Consider the following 13,811-nt stretch of genomic DNA (forward strand, 5'->3'; position numbering starts at 1 on the left):
AAACAATAAATGTTTATGTTTAGGCACCCCTGTGATTGTCACACTTTTTCTGTTACAAACTGACCCCGGCCCCCCATCAGAGAAGGGAAAAGTTATGTGGCCCTCACAGGAAAAAGTTTGGGGACCCCTGCTCTATGGGATGGTGGTTTTTGGTCACACAATGAAGCTGCATTGCTTTTTCCTGCACATACTGGGCACTGCAGTGTGTGGAATGAATAGTACTGGATATCCTGACAAAATGCGAGCCATTACCATAGGATCCACAGGATCCACAGGATCCACAGGAACCTGAGAGATGAGAAAGCACAGAAAGGCTCCGGGGAAGATAGCAAGTTAGAGGCAGACATTTGGCTGACATGAGACATAACGATGGAGAGGAAGAGGAGGAGAGAGAATAGAGAGGAGCTCAGTGCACCATAGGAGTCCCCCGGCAGTCTGAACCTATAGCAGCATAACTAGGGGCTGGTCTAAGGCCTGATCCAGCCCTTAAATATAGGCTTCATCACTAAGGAAGGTTTTTAGTCTACTCTTAAATGTAGAGAGGGTGTCTGCCCCCCGAACCCAAACTGGAATGGTGATGACCTAGCTTTACTCCAACAAAGTAAGGGTAAGGGTTGTGCTCTTCTCACAACTACCTGGGTTTTCTCCAGGCGCACTGGTTTCCACACTTACTTTAATAAAAACTAAAAGAATAAATCCACTGAGTTTGTGTTTTCAGACCCCATTAGCCTGATCTGACCCTTGATGTGTGAGTGCCCCCCCCCCAGTGCCCTGGGCTCAGCTAATGCACGTGCAACATTGATTTCAGCCACCTTTGGCAGTGAATATTCTTTGAGAACAGCCGTGACTTCACCCACACCATCAGCTCCATCTGATGTCTGAATGTTCAGTGGGAACATCATCCAGGGAGCCGCCTTACGGATAAAGAGTGCCGTCTGACCACATTAGCATTGCTTGCTTCCATCTGCTGGGCCCTTCTGAATAGTGGCATCTGTACATTTGTAAACTGAAGCCATCTGTAAATCTGTCAACATTTGGATCCCCTTCATGGTACATTTTACTTCCCTTGTAGAGTAAAACTGAATAATGTTAAGAAAGTGCAGGAAAAAAATGGGAAAACCAGAATTACACCAGTAAACAAATGGTGAAAACATACCTGAAAACACAGCAGGTCATTTGTACATTCTTATTTCTCAAAATGAGCACATACACACACGACAGCACTGTCAGGATCATACATTTTAATTAAAGTTTGTGAAAGTCATACAGAAGAAAACCAGTCTGGCCCATAACTACAGACACAGCAGAGCAACACAGCTCCAGGTTTTGTAGAAGTTAATTCAGCAGACAACTACTAAAACTAGTAGTGCAATAATCATTATTTTAAAATCAGTAAAGCAGCATTTAACATTCTGCATGTTAAAGTAAACATGACACTATGAATACAATGTAGACAAACAGAAAGCTGTACGTTAATGACTACACCTCCACTGGTCAGAGTGGAGCGTCTGTGCACCCTTTGGTGTAACATAGTTAAGCTCTCCTGAATGATGTCCGTACAAAGCACCAATATTTCAGCTGGGTTGTCTGGAGAAGAGTTACTGGACTCGTATACCGGTCCCCTGATAAACTGAGGCAAAGACTCTCTTCTCTCCTACCCCCCAGCTGCACCGACCCACAGCAGACTGTGGTTAGACTGGGAGTCCCCCAGTGTGTCGGACTGTGTGGCTTAAAAAAAAAAAAAAAAAAAAGATAAGCTCAGTCTACTCTCCCTGAACAAATCAAGGATAAAAATTCTTACAGTACTCTGATATCTCTCTAAGATCCACACAAGTGTTCAAGTACCTGAGAGCATGGTCACATTGTCTTTTAGTCATCTCAACAGCAGGTCTAACATCTGCTCCTTGAAGCTGGCTGGCTGTAAACATTTAAGGCTTTAGTGATTTTCTCCCCGGTCATGTCTGAGATGAGCCAAGAGAGGATCTGCTACTGTCAGTATAAACCAGTGATCTGCGGCGAGCAGGTTTCCTATTTTACCTTGATAACGTAACAAATCCTGAAGGGGGCCAACTAGAGAAAGTCCTTTCAATATTGGACATACATTCGTCAAATACTTAGTGCTGAAAAAACGTTAAATGTTCCATTACAGTTCCTGTAATTAACATATATTATCTAAAATATAAATAGCAATTGGGCTATCATACACAAGTGATGGGGAGTTAGGTAGCTCGATGGGGTCTGGGAGGGAAAATTAAGGCTCAAATAGAGAGTAGAGTAGTGGCTGACTCCCACCACAGGAGGGCACCATCACATTGGCAACACTGCTTCACACATTCACTCTGACATCTAGTGTCCCATAATTGAACATAAGGCCCATTTGAACTGTACATAACGACCAATAACAGCAGAGTTTCACAAAAAAATGACGTAGCCACCATCTGGGCGGGCGTCTTCACTTGAGTGTTGAGTGTCTCCTCAGCCGTCTAACTGGTGGGAGGGTGGCCCACGTCCAGCCTTCTCTGTGCGGAGCCTCTTTTTCGGGCAGCTGGCACGGCGCCGACTACACTTCCCAGTGTGCCTGGGGTCTGGAAGAAGGCCTTGGAAGCAGACGGTGTGGTTTCCTTTGGAGTATGTGGGGTCTGTGAAGGTAGACAGCGACGTAAGATGTGAGAACATTTGCACTGAGTGAGTTAAAGCTGTGTACTGGAGGGAGCAGGGAGCTCCCTGCTGGTCCCTGCTCACAACTCTGCTAGCAGACCATGAGAATGTGGCAATACTGTAAATAAATAGAAAAGCAAACAAACGCTCATTCTGATAAAATAGCAGGAAAATAAAAGTTAGTGATCAAACAGTCTGTATGATCTACTTGTGATTCTGTCAAATGTGTGTGATACCAACCTGGAAGAGACTAATAATTCACTAAAGGTCTATCACGGCAGGTGAATGTGTTGATAAGCAAAGCATTAGTAAACTGCCAGGATTTAGAGCTGCCACTAACAATTAGCTTCTTTACAGAGATTTAGTCTGTAAAATCTCAGAAAGTCATAAAAAATGTCCATCACAATTTTCCAAAAGCCAAGCCGACTTATTCAAAGTGCTTGTTTTGGCAGACCAACAGTCCAAAACCCACAGACTGAGAAAACCAGCAAATATTAAATGAAAAGCTGGGAGTCAAGTTTTGTGTAAAAACTTTCCATAAATTATTCATAGTTTATTGAAATCGTCGTCAACTAGTTGCAATTTCTGCCTCTGTGCACCTGGTCACATTGTTCCTGACAGTGCAGTAGTCTGCCATCCAGCCCTCCGTGTTTGAGAGGAGCAACACCGCTTTGCAGACAACAACATTAATCCCTCTAACAGCTTGGAGGTCAATCAGCTCGAACCGTGGTGACACACAAAGTGTCTAAATGAGCCAATGAGCAGAAACCTTCCACAAAACAGATGCTGCGCTGCTCTCATGTCCGGCTGTGTTGTGGCATTCTGCAGGTGTGTGATGTGTCACTAACAGGCCAAATGATGGTGGAGTTGTTGTGAATGTGTGTGCAGGGCTACAGAAGTACAGAAGATGGTTACCACGGGCTCTGGTGTGCCGATGCCGACAGTCTGATGGGGTCCTGATGGAGACTGTGGCGTGCCCGTCGCTATCCCGTACAGCCTGCTCTGTTCTGGAGTGGACGGCGATGACCTGCTGTTGATCTCCGATGCTGCTGCCAGGCCATACGGCGCCGCCCCCACCATGAAGTGGGCAGGTGACATCACAGCGGGCAGGCTGAAGCTTAGCTTGCTGTGGGCGTCAGAGGCTGGCTGTGTTAGACCACTGGCCACCAGCGGGTACGAGGAGAGGGCGGCAGAGGGCACCAGGACGTAGGGCAGCGCCAGGGTGGGAACGCTGCTGGGGGGAAGTGCTAGACCGGCTGGCTGTCCGGCAGAGAGGAGGAAGTTGAGGCTATTCAGACCTGGAGCAGGTAGGTGAGGAAAGAAGGGACGAGGTCAGCTCAGACACCTCAGTCCATTACACCGTACAGTCAGCCAGCGTTTGGTGTTACTTGAGATCACTGTAGACTATCAGCCTGTCACATCATCCAGCAACAGATTAAAACCACTGATGGTGTTTTTACCCTCAGAAACTATGTCCACTAAGTCTTTTACTATTAAAGTAAGGTTGTGGTTAAAGGTTTTAAAAAATACATTTGATGAATCTGGTACTGTTATCTAAACTTGCCAGGAATTTCCCCAAAGGGAATTACTACTAATATTCTACTACTTTCAATGTCCAAATCAACTGCTGTGATTATGGGATGTTCACACCTGTAGGAAGGTGCAGACATTATCTGTCTTGATTAGAAAGATGTAACTGTTATGGTGTGGACAAAGAGCCAGTTTGTGCTCCAGCAGTGCAGGACTTTGTCCTCTGGAAGAAACAAATCAGTTTCTTTGCATAAGAAACACAGGATGTGTGTTGAGTCAGACCAGTGACAGGTTTCCACTTGATAAACCCAGGAACAGTCACCATGTTTCTACATGATGCTAACTGAGGTGCACGAAAACACACTTCTCAAGTCAAGCGAACAGCTGAGACGTGTCCTACCTGCACTGTTGGGCACATAGAGGTAATGTGAAGGCTGGGGGGGCTCGCCCCCGCTGCCACCCAGACCGTCTTCCAACGCCTGCTCTCTGGAGGGGCCTGCTGGGTGACTGTGGGGTGGGCTGCTGTTACCCGTTTGTGAGCACTCTGCTGCTTCCCTGTGAGCCTCCGCTCTCACCTGGAAGGAAAACAAAGACGGAGAATAAATGAACCTGGGGGGCCGTTGGAATAGAGCAGCATCCAGGTTTTGCTGCATCTGTGTGACGATGCATGCCGTCATTCAGCTGACTATACAACTCTACGAGTCTCCCAGATGTACACACACTGCTCACATTCTGCTCTCCTCTACCTTTCTAAAACACCATCTTATCAGGAATAATTGACTTTTCCAATTACTGCCACTGTGTGGCCTGACTAATTGCTAGGGTTTTCCAATTATTAAATATCCCCTACATCACTAATCTGATGAGTCTTTAATTAGAGAGGGAGTGAGTTATCCTCATCAGTGAGCTTGTAGATGTTCAGGTTTTTAATTTAACGCCCTGCTCTCCAACATCACCAACAGGATGCTGTGACTATGGATGGAAAAGTGCAGAAAATGTCATCATGTAATCAAATGACTGCACTGAACCCAAATAATGATGACGTTCCCAGTCAGTCTTCACCCATATGGAACAGTGAGGAATAATATTAACCTCTCATCATATTTATCTTCCCCAGTAAACACATCAAACATCATCTCACCTGGTCACATCCCTTTAACCCTGGCGTTCCTTTCTTTTTCACCACTGTCCCCTCCCCCTCCCTTTCTTCTCTCCTTCTCTTCCTCCCCTCCTCAGACTCCAGCCTGGGCGACCTCCGACCCTCAGGCACCTGGTCGGGCTTGTCTGGCGCCCTGTAGAGCATGACCACTGAGGGCTGGGACAGGCTGGGCAGGTAGGCCAAGCAGTGGCGTGAGGAGGAGGGTGCAAAGAAGTTCTCTGGGTGGAGGGATGGGACCAGGGGGGTGGGATTAGTTGGAGGCAGCAGGCTGCTGCAAGCGGGAGTTTGCAGTGGTGCGCTGGGACGGTTACTGCAGGGAAACAACAAAGTACCAAGAAAAGATTAGTGTTTAGGATTAAAGCTGTAACTCTCAGCTGGAAGCACATTCAGCCTGCAGACTTACACTCCGGTTTCATTTTCCATTAAATGCACTAAATAGTGCAGCGGTCTGGTCCTCTTTCCACCCATGTTCTATAAACGTTTCTTTCCAAAGTAGATGACCTGAGTGTTTTAAGGTTGATTTCTGTTTTAGTGTCCAACTGTGATGAAACAATCAGCAATAAACTTGTTTTGCTTGTTGTTACTTTCACTTTGCTCTCTAGTTCCCAAGACATGAGCAGAAGTGCGACCAGTGGCGCTCAGTGCTTTGTCCTGTGAATGAAGCCGTACATAAAACGTAGCCAACAGTTTTGTACTTGAGGGGAGGACCTGGAGCGAGGACTTTTAGGCACCAGGAACTCAACTCCTGGCTTCTACTGGTCAGAAGGCAGTAAAGATCCTGAAGCCCTGGAAAAGTTTCTGTGGTCCAAAGGAGCTATGTGTCCGTCTGATCTCCCTCTGATGTGCAGACCTCTAACTGGCCACATCCCAGCTACCAACCTCCAGCTCTTCTCCTGTGGGCTACCACCACCTCTGGTGCATTTTTACTTCGCTTCATGTCTAAAAGATTCCTTTTCAACACACACTTCTAAGTCCTATTATCCCTCTCCCTTAAAAACACTCAACAGCTACAATCTTGAAGCACTTGTGGTTTGGCCACAAACATGTCAACCACAGAGACAACATTACTACTGTGTGCTGCATCTATGGAGCCAACGCAGACATCCAGGGGAGACGAGAACTAGTCAGATCGAGTTGCATGTAGCCTGGAGCGAAACACACCAGCCAATGCAAACACTGGCAGTGAGTGTGAAATATTATGTATGAGACAGTGAGATTAAAAAGCCCCTCAGTGGGTGGGGAGCCTTGGCATCACATGAACTCACTCAGTGCTGTTTCCAGCCTGCAGTCGATGCACTGCGTTGTAGCTTGGAGTCTTTTTGGAATAATCCACAGGCTGGTTTGGCAGACCTGCTGTACAAGGAAAGAAAACAATTCAGACAAGAATATAAAAAAAACCTTCAAGTGTAATAAACTATTCTGTTTGACTGACAAAACGTTGGCATGAATCCATAGTGTTCAGTACCTGCAGGCTCAGGCCGCGGGCTGCTGGGTGCAGAGCTGACCTGCCGTTGGCCGGCCACAGAGGTTGGTGTGATGTTGAAAGAGGCGTGGCGCGCCATCTTGATTTTTCTGAGGTCCTTTTCTGAGTTATAAAAACATGCAGTTACTGGGGTAAGCTCTTTTATCCACAACACCTTAGAGATGACAGTGATGCATCTTAACCGCTGTCCCCAGAGCTCTTTCAAAAGCTGCAGGAGTCTTCAATTCTTACCAGCATTCCCACAGTTGTTGAATTCAACGGGGCCAAGCCATTTGAAGGCCGGCTTCTTGCCTCTGTCCTCGCGGACGTGGACCTTCTTTATGAGGCTCAGGCTGGTCAGCACGTTTGCGATATCGTACAGTCGCCGCACCTTAGCTGAAGGTCCAGGGATGATGTTTAGTTTAGGTAAAACAGAAGAAACAGAATGTGTGTTGCAGGACATGCTTCTTCGTATGTTCTTACTTTTGTACTTGCTGTCACTGGATGAGTCCTGACTCTCCTCTATGAGGATCTTTGCTGCTGCGTCCAGAGTAACAGTCTGAGTTTTGGACACCAGGAACAGCATGACGAACTTCTGGCTCATGATGCGCAGAGATTTGTCTTTCCTGTTGCCACCAGCTACAAATCAACAGGGAAACATGCAAGTACGTCAGACTACAGCAGACACAGCAATCTCCATCATAGGAAATGACTTTTATTCATCACCAGTGGACACTGGGTCACAGCACCAGCAAGTAGAAGAATTTGTGTAACACATATTTCAACCTCACCCTTCAAATCCTGTTTCTATTGTGTTTGTCCAATTGAAACCTGAAAACCTCTATCTATCTACACACAATAGTCCTCTAACGCCACAGGTACTCCACCCCTCCCTTCATATTCGATCATGTTAGTGTAACAGCAACATGTTTCCTACTAACTACAGAATGATATTCTCTCACAACAAAGCATGAGATTATAAAGGCTTAAATGTGCAGCTGATGCCTCAGTGACACCATTACAGTACAGTTGTAGGTGTTCATTGTTCTGCAGCACAGCTGTGATGACACCTACAACGCATCATCATCACTCAACCAGCCCCACCAACGCCGGCAGACTAACCAGATTAACCACTAAATGGATATGAAACCCTGTCACCAGACTTTCACCTTCGTAAATTACTTCTTTGTCATGAGCGCCACGGTTACCCAACCACAGTGACAACACACCCCCTCTTGATGAAAAGCTGTGTGTGCACACAGCAGTGGGATCACTATGGAAACCAGGCTTGTATCTCCTCCTGTGTGTTTGAGAGTAAATGGAGGTGTGGCGATCGTTTGGTGGCAGCTGCTCTGAGGTGAAACCCAGCCTTAAATATTGACACATGCAGCCTTACAGCGATGGTATGATCCTGTATAAGCGGCAGTTACTTCAGCTCCTACATCACTGCCTCATGCAAAGGTGCTCAAAGAGGAAAAGAGAGAAGAAGAGCTTGTGGAGAAGGTAGAAGATGCATTTTTGGCTGAATCCCATGAATAAATTGGGAGCGACTTAAAATCTTAATTCTCTTTAATTCTATGTTTCATCTGTCAGTTCATTACCGTTGCTAGTGTCTCCTTCTGCTCCATCGTCCTCGCGCCCCGGTCCAGCCCCCCTGGCCCCAGCAGCCAGATCCATCTGGAGGTGGTAGCCCTGTTGCCGTGCCCTCCTCTGCAGCTCCTCCAGCGTGGCCTCCAGCCGATGGCGACCGTGCCACGTGTAGCTGTTCTTGGCTATCCGACCCACGATCATGAGAGACTCCAACACGTTGACAATGTCGTAGATACGCCGCCGTTCCACTCCTGACAGTTTGACAGAGGAAAAATGACCCTCTCACTCTTGGAAAAGACATGCTCACATCTGAATAAAAACTCACCACACAACTGAAATGATTTTTGATTAAAATGAAGGAAGCTTGTAGAACTAAAGAGTCATGCTCCAAACTGCAGCGCAGCACCCTTCCATTAAATATGGAGCCATATAGTGTTTGTAGGAAAAAGAAGTCTCCATAACAACCCCTAAATCCCCCCCCATGAGGCGTTTGCAGTAGCAGCACAGGCAGCGGCTCTTACCAAGACTGGTGGCCACCTCATCCAGTGAAATCCAGATGGAGCTGTGTGGTGGGGGGTAATCTGGGTAGAGGGCCAGGAACTTCTGGCACAGCAGACCCAGACTCTTCTGCTTCCTGCTCGGCTTTTTGCCCGTGTCGTCCTCCTCCCCCGCAGCCTCTAACTGGACACACAGATAAAAGGCATGGATATAGGGGCAAAGGGTTTACTCTCCGACCTTTAAGACTGTGGCAATTCCCCGATGACACCACTGAACAATAACTACAACGTTAGACTTCAGGGGCTAAGCAGAACTTATTCAATGCTTTTTGATCATGTTAGTTTGAAACGGTATTAGATAATATAGCTCAGCCCTCTCACCTGACAAGAGTCTTCCACCTCCGTGTCCTCCACCTCAGTGCCTGGCCTGGCCGGCTGGTCCCTCTCATTCTCGATGGGTCTAAACAGCACCTTCCTCATCTCTCTGTCCCGGATGTCCGGGCTCGCAGCGCTGATCAGAATCTTCAGGTTGGCCGTGGGCGTCCAGGGCTCAGTCAGATGCGCCGTGTGTTTGATGGGAGTGATGTGGGCCAGGTCAGGAGTGACACCCTTCCTGTTAATCAGTAAAGTGGGGACGGTGGACTCGGCAGATTTCAGTGGCGTAGATCTTCTCCTGTCTGTACAGATGTTTTCCTGTGATGGAGACAACTGTGTCGTTGGTACAAATGTTTAGCTGAGTTTCCAAACATTTGTTTAAACTGGGTGACTTTCAACAACTCAAAACATACAACTTTGTAATGCTGTGGAAGCCTTTCATTTTAAACCTGCATCTCTACAAACACAGATCTACATCACAGGAATTGATTTGGGAATTCAAATGTTGCCTCTGGGACAGAGGGCCCTGAGGCACCCTGATGCTGTATTTAAGTAAGAAATCAGGTACAAATCCTAAAGTGTAACTACGTCCAGGCCTGTTGTTTCTAAGCCAGACCACCTCTCATGGAAACCTTGCTGTTTAAACCCCCCACCTTACAGCCATGGCCCACTTCACTTCCTCAGCTGCATCCCACCAGAGCTGCCACAGGGCTCAGTCCTCAGCTCAGACTCAGCGGTGGTCCACCTCACCTTTTGTTCACTTTGGCCCCCATCCTGCTCCTCCGGGTCCACCGCCAGACTTTTCCCTGGACTCGTGAGGTCTTTCAGTGCCAGACACTCAACCTCCATCTGGGAAGAGTCCAAAAAGGAAAGATGCAAGAAGAGGATGAGAAATGGCCGCCCTGTCTGCTACCTTGGCGGGGTGGGTGCTAAACTTCAGCACAAGCAGAGACTCAGACGACCGGTCAGCTGAATTTGGCGCAAAGAACAGCGGCTAATTAGCCCGTAGCACGCTAGCGGCTCTGACTTAGCACCAGCATCCATTTCCCTCCTGTACAGTCCTCAGCTAACACCAGCTGAACTACTGCTAACACCAGCTAACACCAGCTGAACTACAGCTAACACCAGCTGAACTACTGCTGCTGTAGGGAGTTATTTCCTAACTTTACTAAATGACGCTGTAACGTAAGGATGGAGTCAGGCATTACTGTTTTTACGTTAGAAAAGGGCCATTTCACTCAAACTGGTCCACACATTTAGGAATGTTAGGAATGCCTTATATTTCTGTGTATTTAGTCATGAAGGCTAATTTAGACGTAATTAGCTGCTTAGCTAACACAGCTCAGAAGTTAGTGTGACAGCATATGAAAACAGCCCCCTCACCTCTGTGAGCTGATGAATGGAATATTCCAGTGGATTTCTCTGTCCGGTGTCAGTACTTTCTTTAGACCAACATAGCAGCTAATGTCCCTCTTCAGAATGAGCGGGCAGCCCTCCTCAGTGTGTACCTGCGGCCCTCTGAGGCTGCTCTCCGACCAGTGGAAACTCTGCTCTGTCCCGGGAGCTTCCAGCATCACCCGCTCAAGCTTGTTTTCTGGCGCTCTCAGCCGTCTGGCTCACCCCAGCCTATCAGCGCCCAGGAGACTGGCTGCGTTATTCAGCTCCAGCCAATCAGCGCTATTGTGCTCGGGTACGCGCCTCAGCTTCAATCAATGGGCGTGGACATTGAGCACGCCCCTAGAGTGGTGTTGGCGGGGCAACCGGCGCGCTCTGCCTCAGCCTGGGGTAGTTTTAAAATAAAGAGGTCTCACTCTACAACAATTTCCGGTTACAGTACCAGAAAACAACAGCTAAGCACAAACTAGGAGCAACAATGAATCCAGAAAGAAGATTAAAGAAATAAAATGCAATGTTGTAAGCACAGTAGAAAGCTATATCAGACTAAATGAACGTTGATACACATTTTTCATTAAAAAACATTCTGCAAAACTGTATAAATGTGACAACTAGCAAGCAAAGGAGACACAACATACCATATATTAAAATACTAAGCATTATATTGGTAATAATACAACATTATTTAAGTCATATTAACTACACCCTCTCTACTGCTGGCCCCGCTTCCTTCCAGACGAGTGAAAATACCCAGAAGAACAAACTCTTCGTAACTATCACTCCGCTTTTTTTCCCCCGTTGTGCACGGATCTTTTTAAGGAGTGGCTCATGTCTACACAGACGATCTTTGACAGTGTGCAGAGGAAGTGGCCCCAGCGTGGGGGCGTGCAGCCCACAGACCGACCACAGTCCCTAATCACCGGGCTCAACACAGGGTGGGGTGGGGCAACACGAGTGGCGCTAATATTACCTGGGACACAGCGCCAAAGGCTGTGCGGGGGGAGAGCCCCCTCGTCCCGCCCTGTATGCAAACAGTGTGTCTGAGGAGCAGCCCCCACTGCCCGCACAACACCCCCAATATACAAAATCTGCCGCCAAACGGTGTTCAAGTACCGGCGGTGTGAGTGTGTGTGTGTGTGTGTGTGTGTGTGTGTGTGTGTGTGGGGGGGGGGGGGAGAGGCAAGGCCGTTTTGGTCAAACTACAGTCCTCTGACAGAGTAATTTAGTTTCAGACACAAGCTTCAGAGAGCTTCCTAGTTGTGCCCCCCCCCTCCACCACAGGGCATCTTAGTAATTTCCTGTCACATAGCTGTTGAAATAACTACTTTCACAGATTTTCTGCCCTATCTGCTCCCTTATGGGCCCACAGACATGTGGTATATCTACTCCGAGTCAGGCTGACTGACTCCTAAAGTGTTTGCAGCAGGTGGGAAATGCTGCAAGGACACGTTGTATTTAGTGCATACTCTACTTTCAATCCCCCCCTCCAGTCTGAATATCAAAGTGTCCCTGCTTAAGCACAGCTTCAGTGTGTGAAAGAATAGTCTCCTCCAACGTACATGTCTGTCATGGAAAAGAAAGGTGCTTCACAGGTACAAAGGAGGCCTGTGTCTGGGGACAGTGACGCTTCTGATGCTGCAGCTGCTAATAGGTCGCAGTCCGGTGTTAGGATTTCTATATTAACATGGAAGTAAAACCTACATCACACACACTCACTCACACACACACACACACACTCAGGCTCAGTCTGTGGACTTATTGCTTCAGTGTAGATGCAATCAGCTTTCTGCTTGCTGATGGAGCTCCGGTGTTCCTGTGCTGCTCCTGGCTGGCAGGTTGGGACTTGCCTCTATCAAGTGGTCAGGGAGTCATCTGAGGCTGGTGAAGTGGCCCCCTCTTCCTCCTCCTCTTCCTTCTCCTGCTCCTCTTCCTCCACCTTATGTCACCTTTGGAAAAATTGTGAAACTGCCTCAAAATAGTTTTTTCACCTTTTCAGAGACCAAATAATTAAGGGAATAACTGAGTAAATTATTGGTGATGTAATCAATAAGTGTTAGTCTCCTTTGTCGTAGCCAGTGACCTACACACCACAGACTCAGTGAAAGGCTAAAGGTAACATTTACATGGAATGACCTCGTGGACAGGAGATGGTCATCGCCCCCGCAGCCCTCTCCCATCATGACACCACGTGACACCATTTGGCACTAATAAAACACCATATCTCACCATAAATTTTGGAGACACAGCGACTGTCCACTGTCGTTTATTTCGGCACAGTCCTGGTCCACAGCTGCATACAAATATTGTTACCATTCATATTCAGCTGTGTGTTGCATCCCAAAATCCTGGAAATTTACATAAGCATGCACACAATACAAAACAGCCGATGTTACAGTTATTGCCACCTTGGCGCTGGAAGCATTGTGAAATCCATTTTTCTTTGTAGAGATGAAAACACGAGGAGGCCAGAGGCTGGATCCCTGAAAGATGATCCATTTCACAATAGAAATCCTCACAGATAAATAGTATGGATGGAAAACAAACCTGTTTATATCTGAGAGCTGTTCTCTATCACAGCCGGGGGGGGGGGGGCAGTGTCAGTGGGAATGGGAGACCTCTGCAGATTCTCCTCCGCAGCATGATGGGATTTGATTTTAGCTGCCAAGCAGGATGCAAACAACATCACAAGATAACAATTTGGTGCAATTTGGTGTCGAGACGTCCAGCCAGTGTGCTTGTTAGGGTTCACGTGTGATGTGAGGACAGTGTTGGGGGGTGTTGGGAGGCTGGAGTGCCGCAGTGAAATGGATCAGCAGCTGCACAGAGCTCTCATATTAGACATGTTTCTGTTTCTGTCACAGCCTTCAGCTCTGGGTGTGACAGTAACTTTGGGGAAAGTTCAACTTTTACTGTTTCTGCACTTCCTTTTCCTCTCAGGTGCATGCGGACACTGCACTGGTTGGTTAGTATGTTAGTAAGTCAACATGCTGTACTGTTTTGTCTCTGCACATCACTCAAACAGAGAGCAGCACACTTTTACCTAAAATGTCATTCTTTTTTCTACCCTGGAGCTGTTTCATTTCATTTTGTCCAGCTGTGAGGAGAATCAAATGTTGCTACTGTTCTGAGAATGATTCACTTCACT

General features: G+C 47.3%; 1 protein-coding gene across 1 annotated transcript; it reads right to left on the minus strand.

Annotated features, from left to right (window-relative positions):
• Positions 1-1,235: 1,235 nt before the first annotated feature.
• Positions 1,236-10,839, minus strand: e2f7 (E2F transcription factor 7). Its single transcript, XM_070854036.1, has 13 exons — positions 10,655-10,839; positions 10,022-10,120; positions 9,278-9,589; positions 8,921-9,080; positions 8,411-8,650; positions 7,293-7,448; positions 7,062-7,205; positions 6,813-6,932; positions 6,613-6,700; positions 5,330-5,657; positions 4,589-4,763; positions 3,574-3,956; positions 1,236-2,639 (listed from the first exon to the last, which is right to left on the minus strand). Exons 2-13 carry the CDS (start codon positions 10,118-10,120, stop codon positions 2,484-2,486), a joined length of 2,361 nt encoding a protein of 786 aa, XP_070710137.1. The 5' UTR covers positions 10,655-10,839; the 3' UTR covers positions 1,236-2,483.
• Between the last annotated feature and the right edge of the window lie 2,972 nt (positions 10,840-13,811).

Source organism: Pempheris klunzingeri, chromosome 22 (assembly GCF_042242105.1).
Source record: "Pempheris klunzingeri isolate RE-2024b chromosome 22, fPemKlu1.hap1, whole genome shotgun sequence".
Taxonomy (NCBI): domain Eukaryota; kingdom Metazoa; phylum Chordata; class Actinopteri; order Acropomatiformes; family Pempheridae; genus Pempheris; species Pempheris klunzingeri.

What these genes read in the sequence shown, in the direction of transcription:
- e2f7 (XM_070854036.1), bottom strand. Translation starts at nt 10,120, where the DNA reads ATGGAGGTTGAGTGTCTGGCACTGAAAGACCTCACGAGTCCAGGGAAA. An exon ending in CAGTGACAGCAAGTACAAAA is followed by an intron (nt 7,206 to 7,292) that starts GTAAGAACATAC and finishes CTGGACCTTCAG; the next exon opens with CTAAGGTGCGGCGACTGTAC. An exon ending in CTATGTGCCCAACAGTGCAG is followed by an intron (nt 3,957 to 4,588) that starts GTAGGACACGTC and finishes TACCTGCTCCAG; the next exon opens with GTCTGAATAGCCTCAACTTC.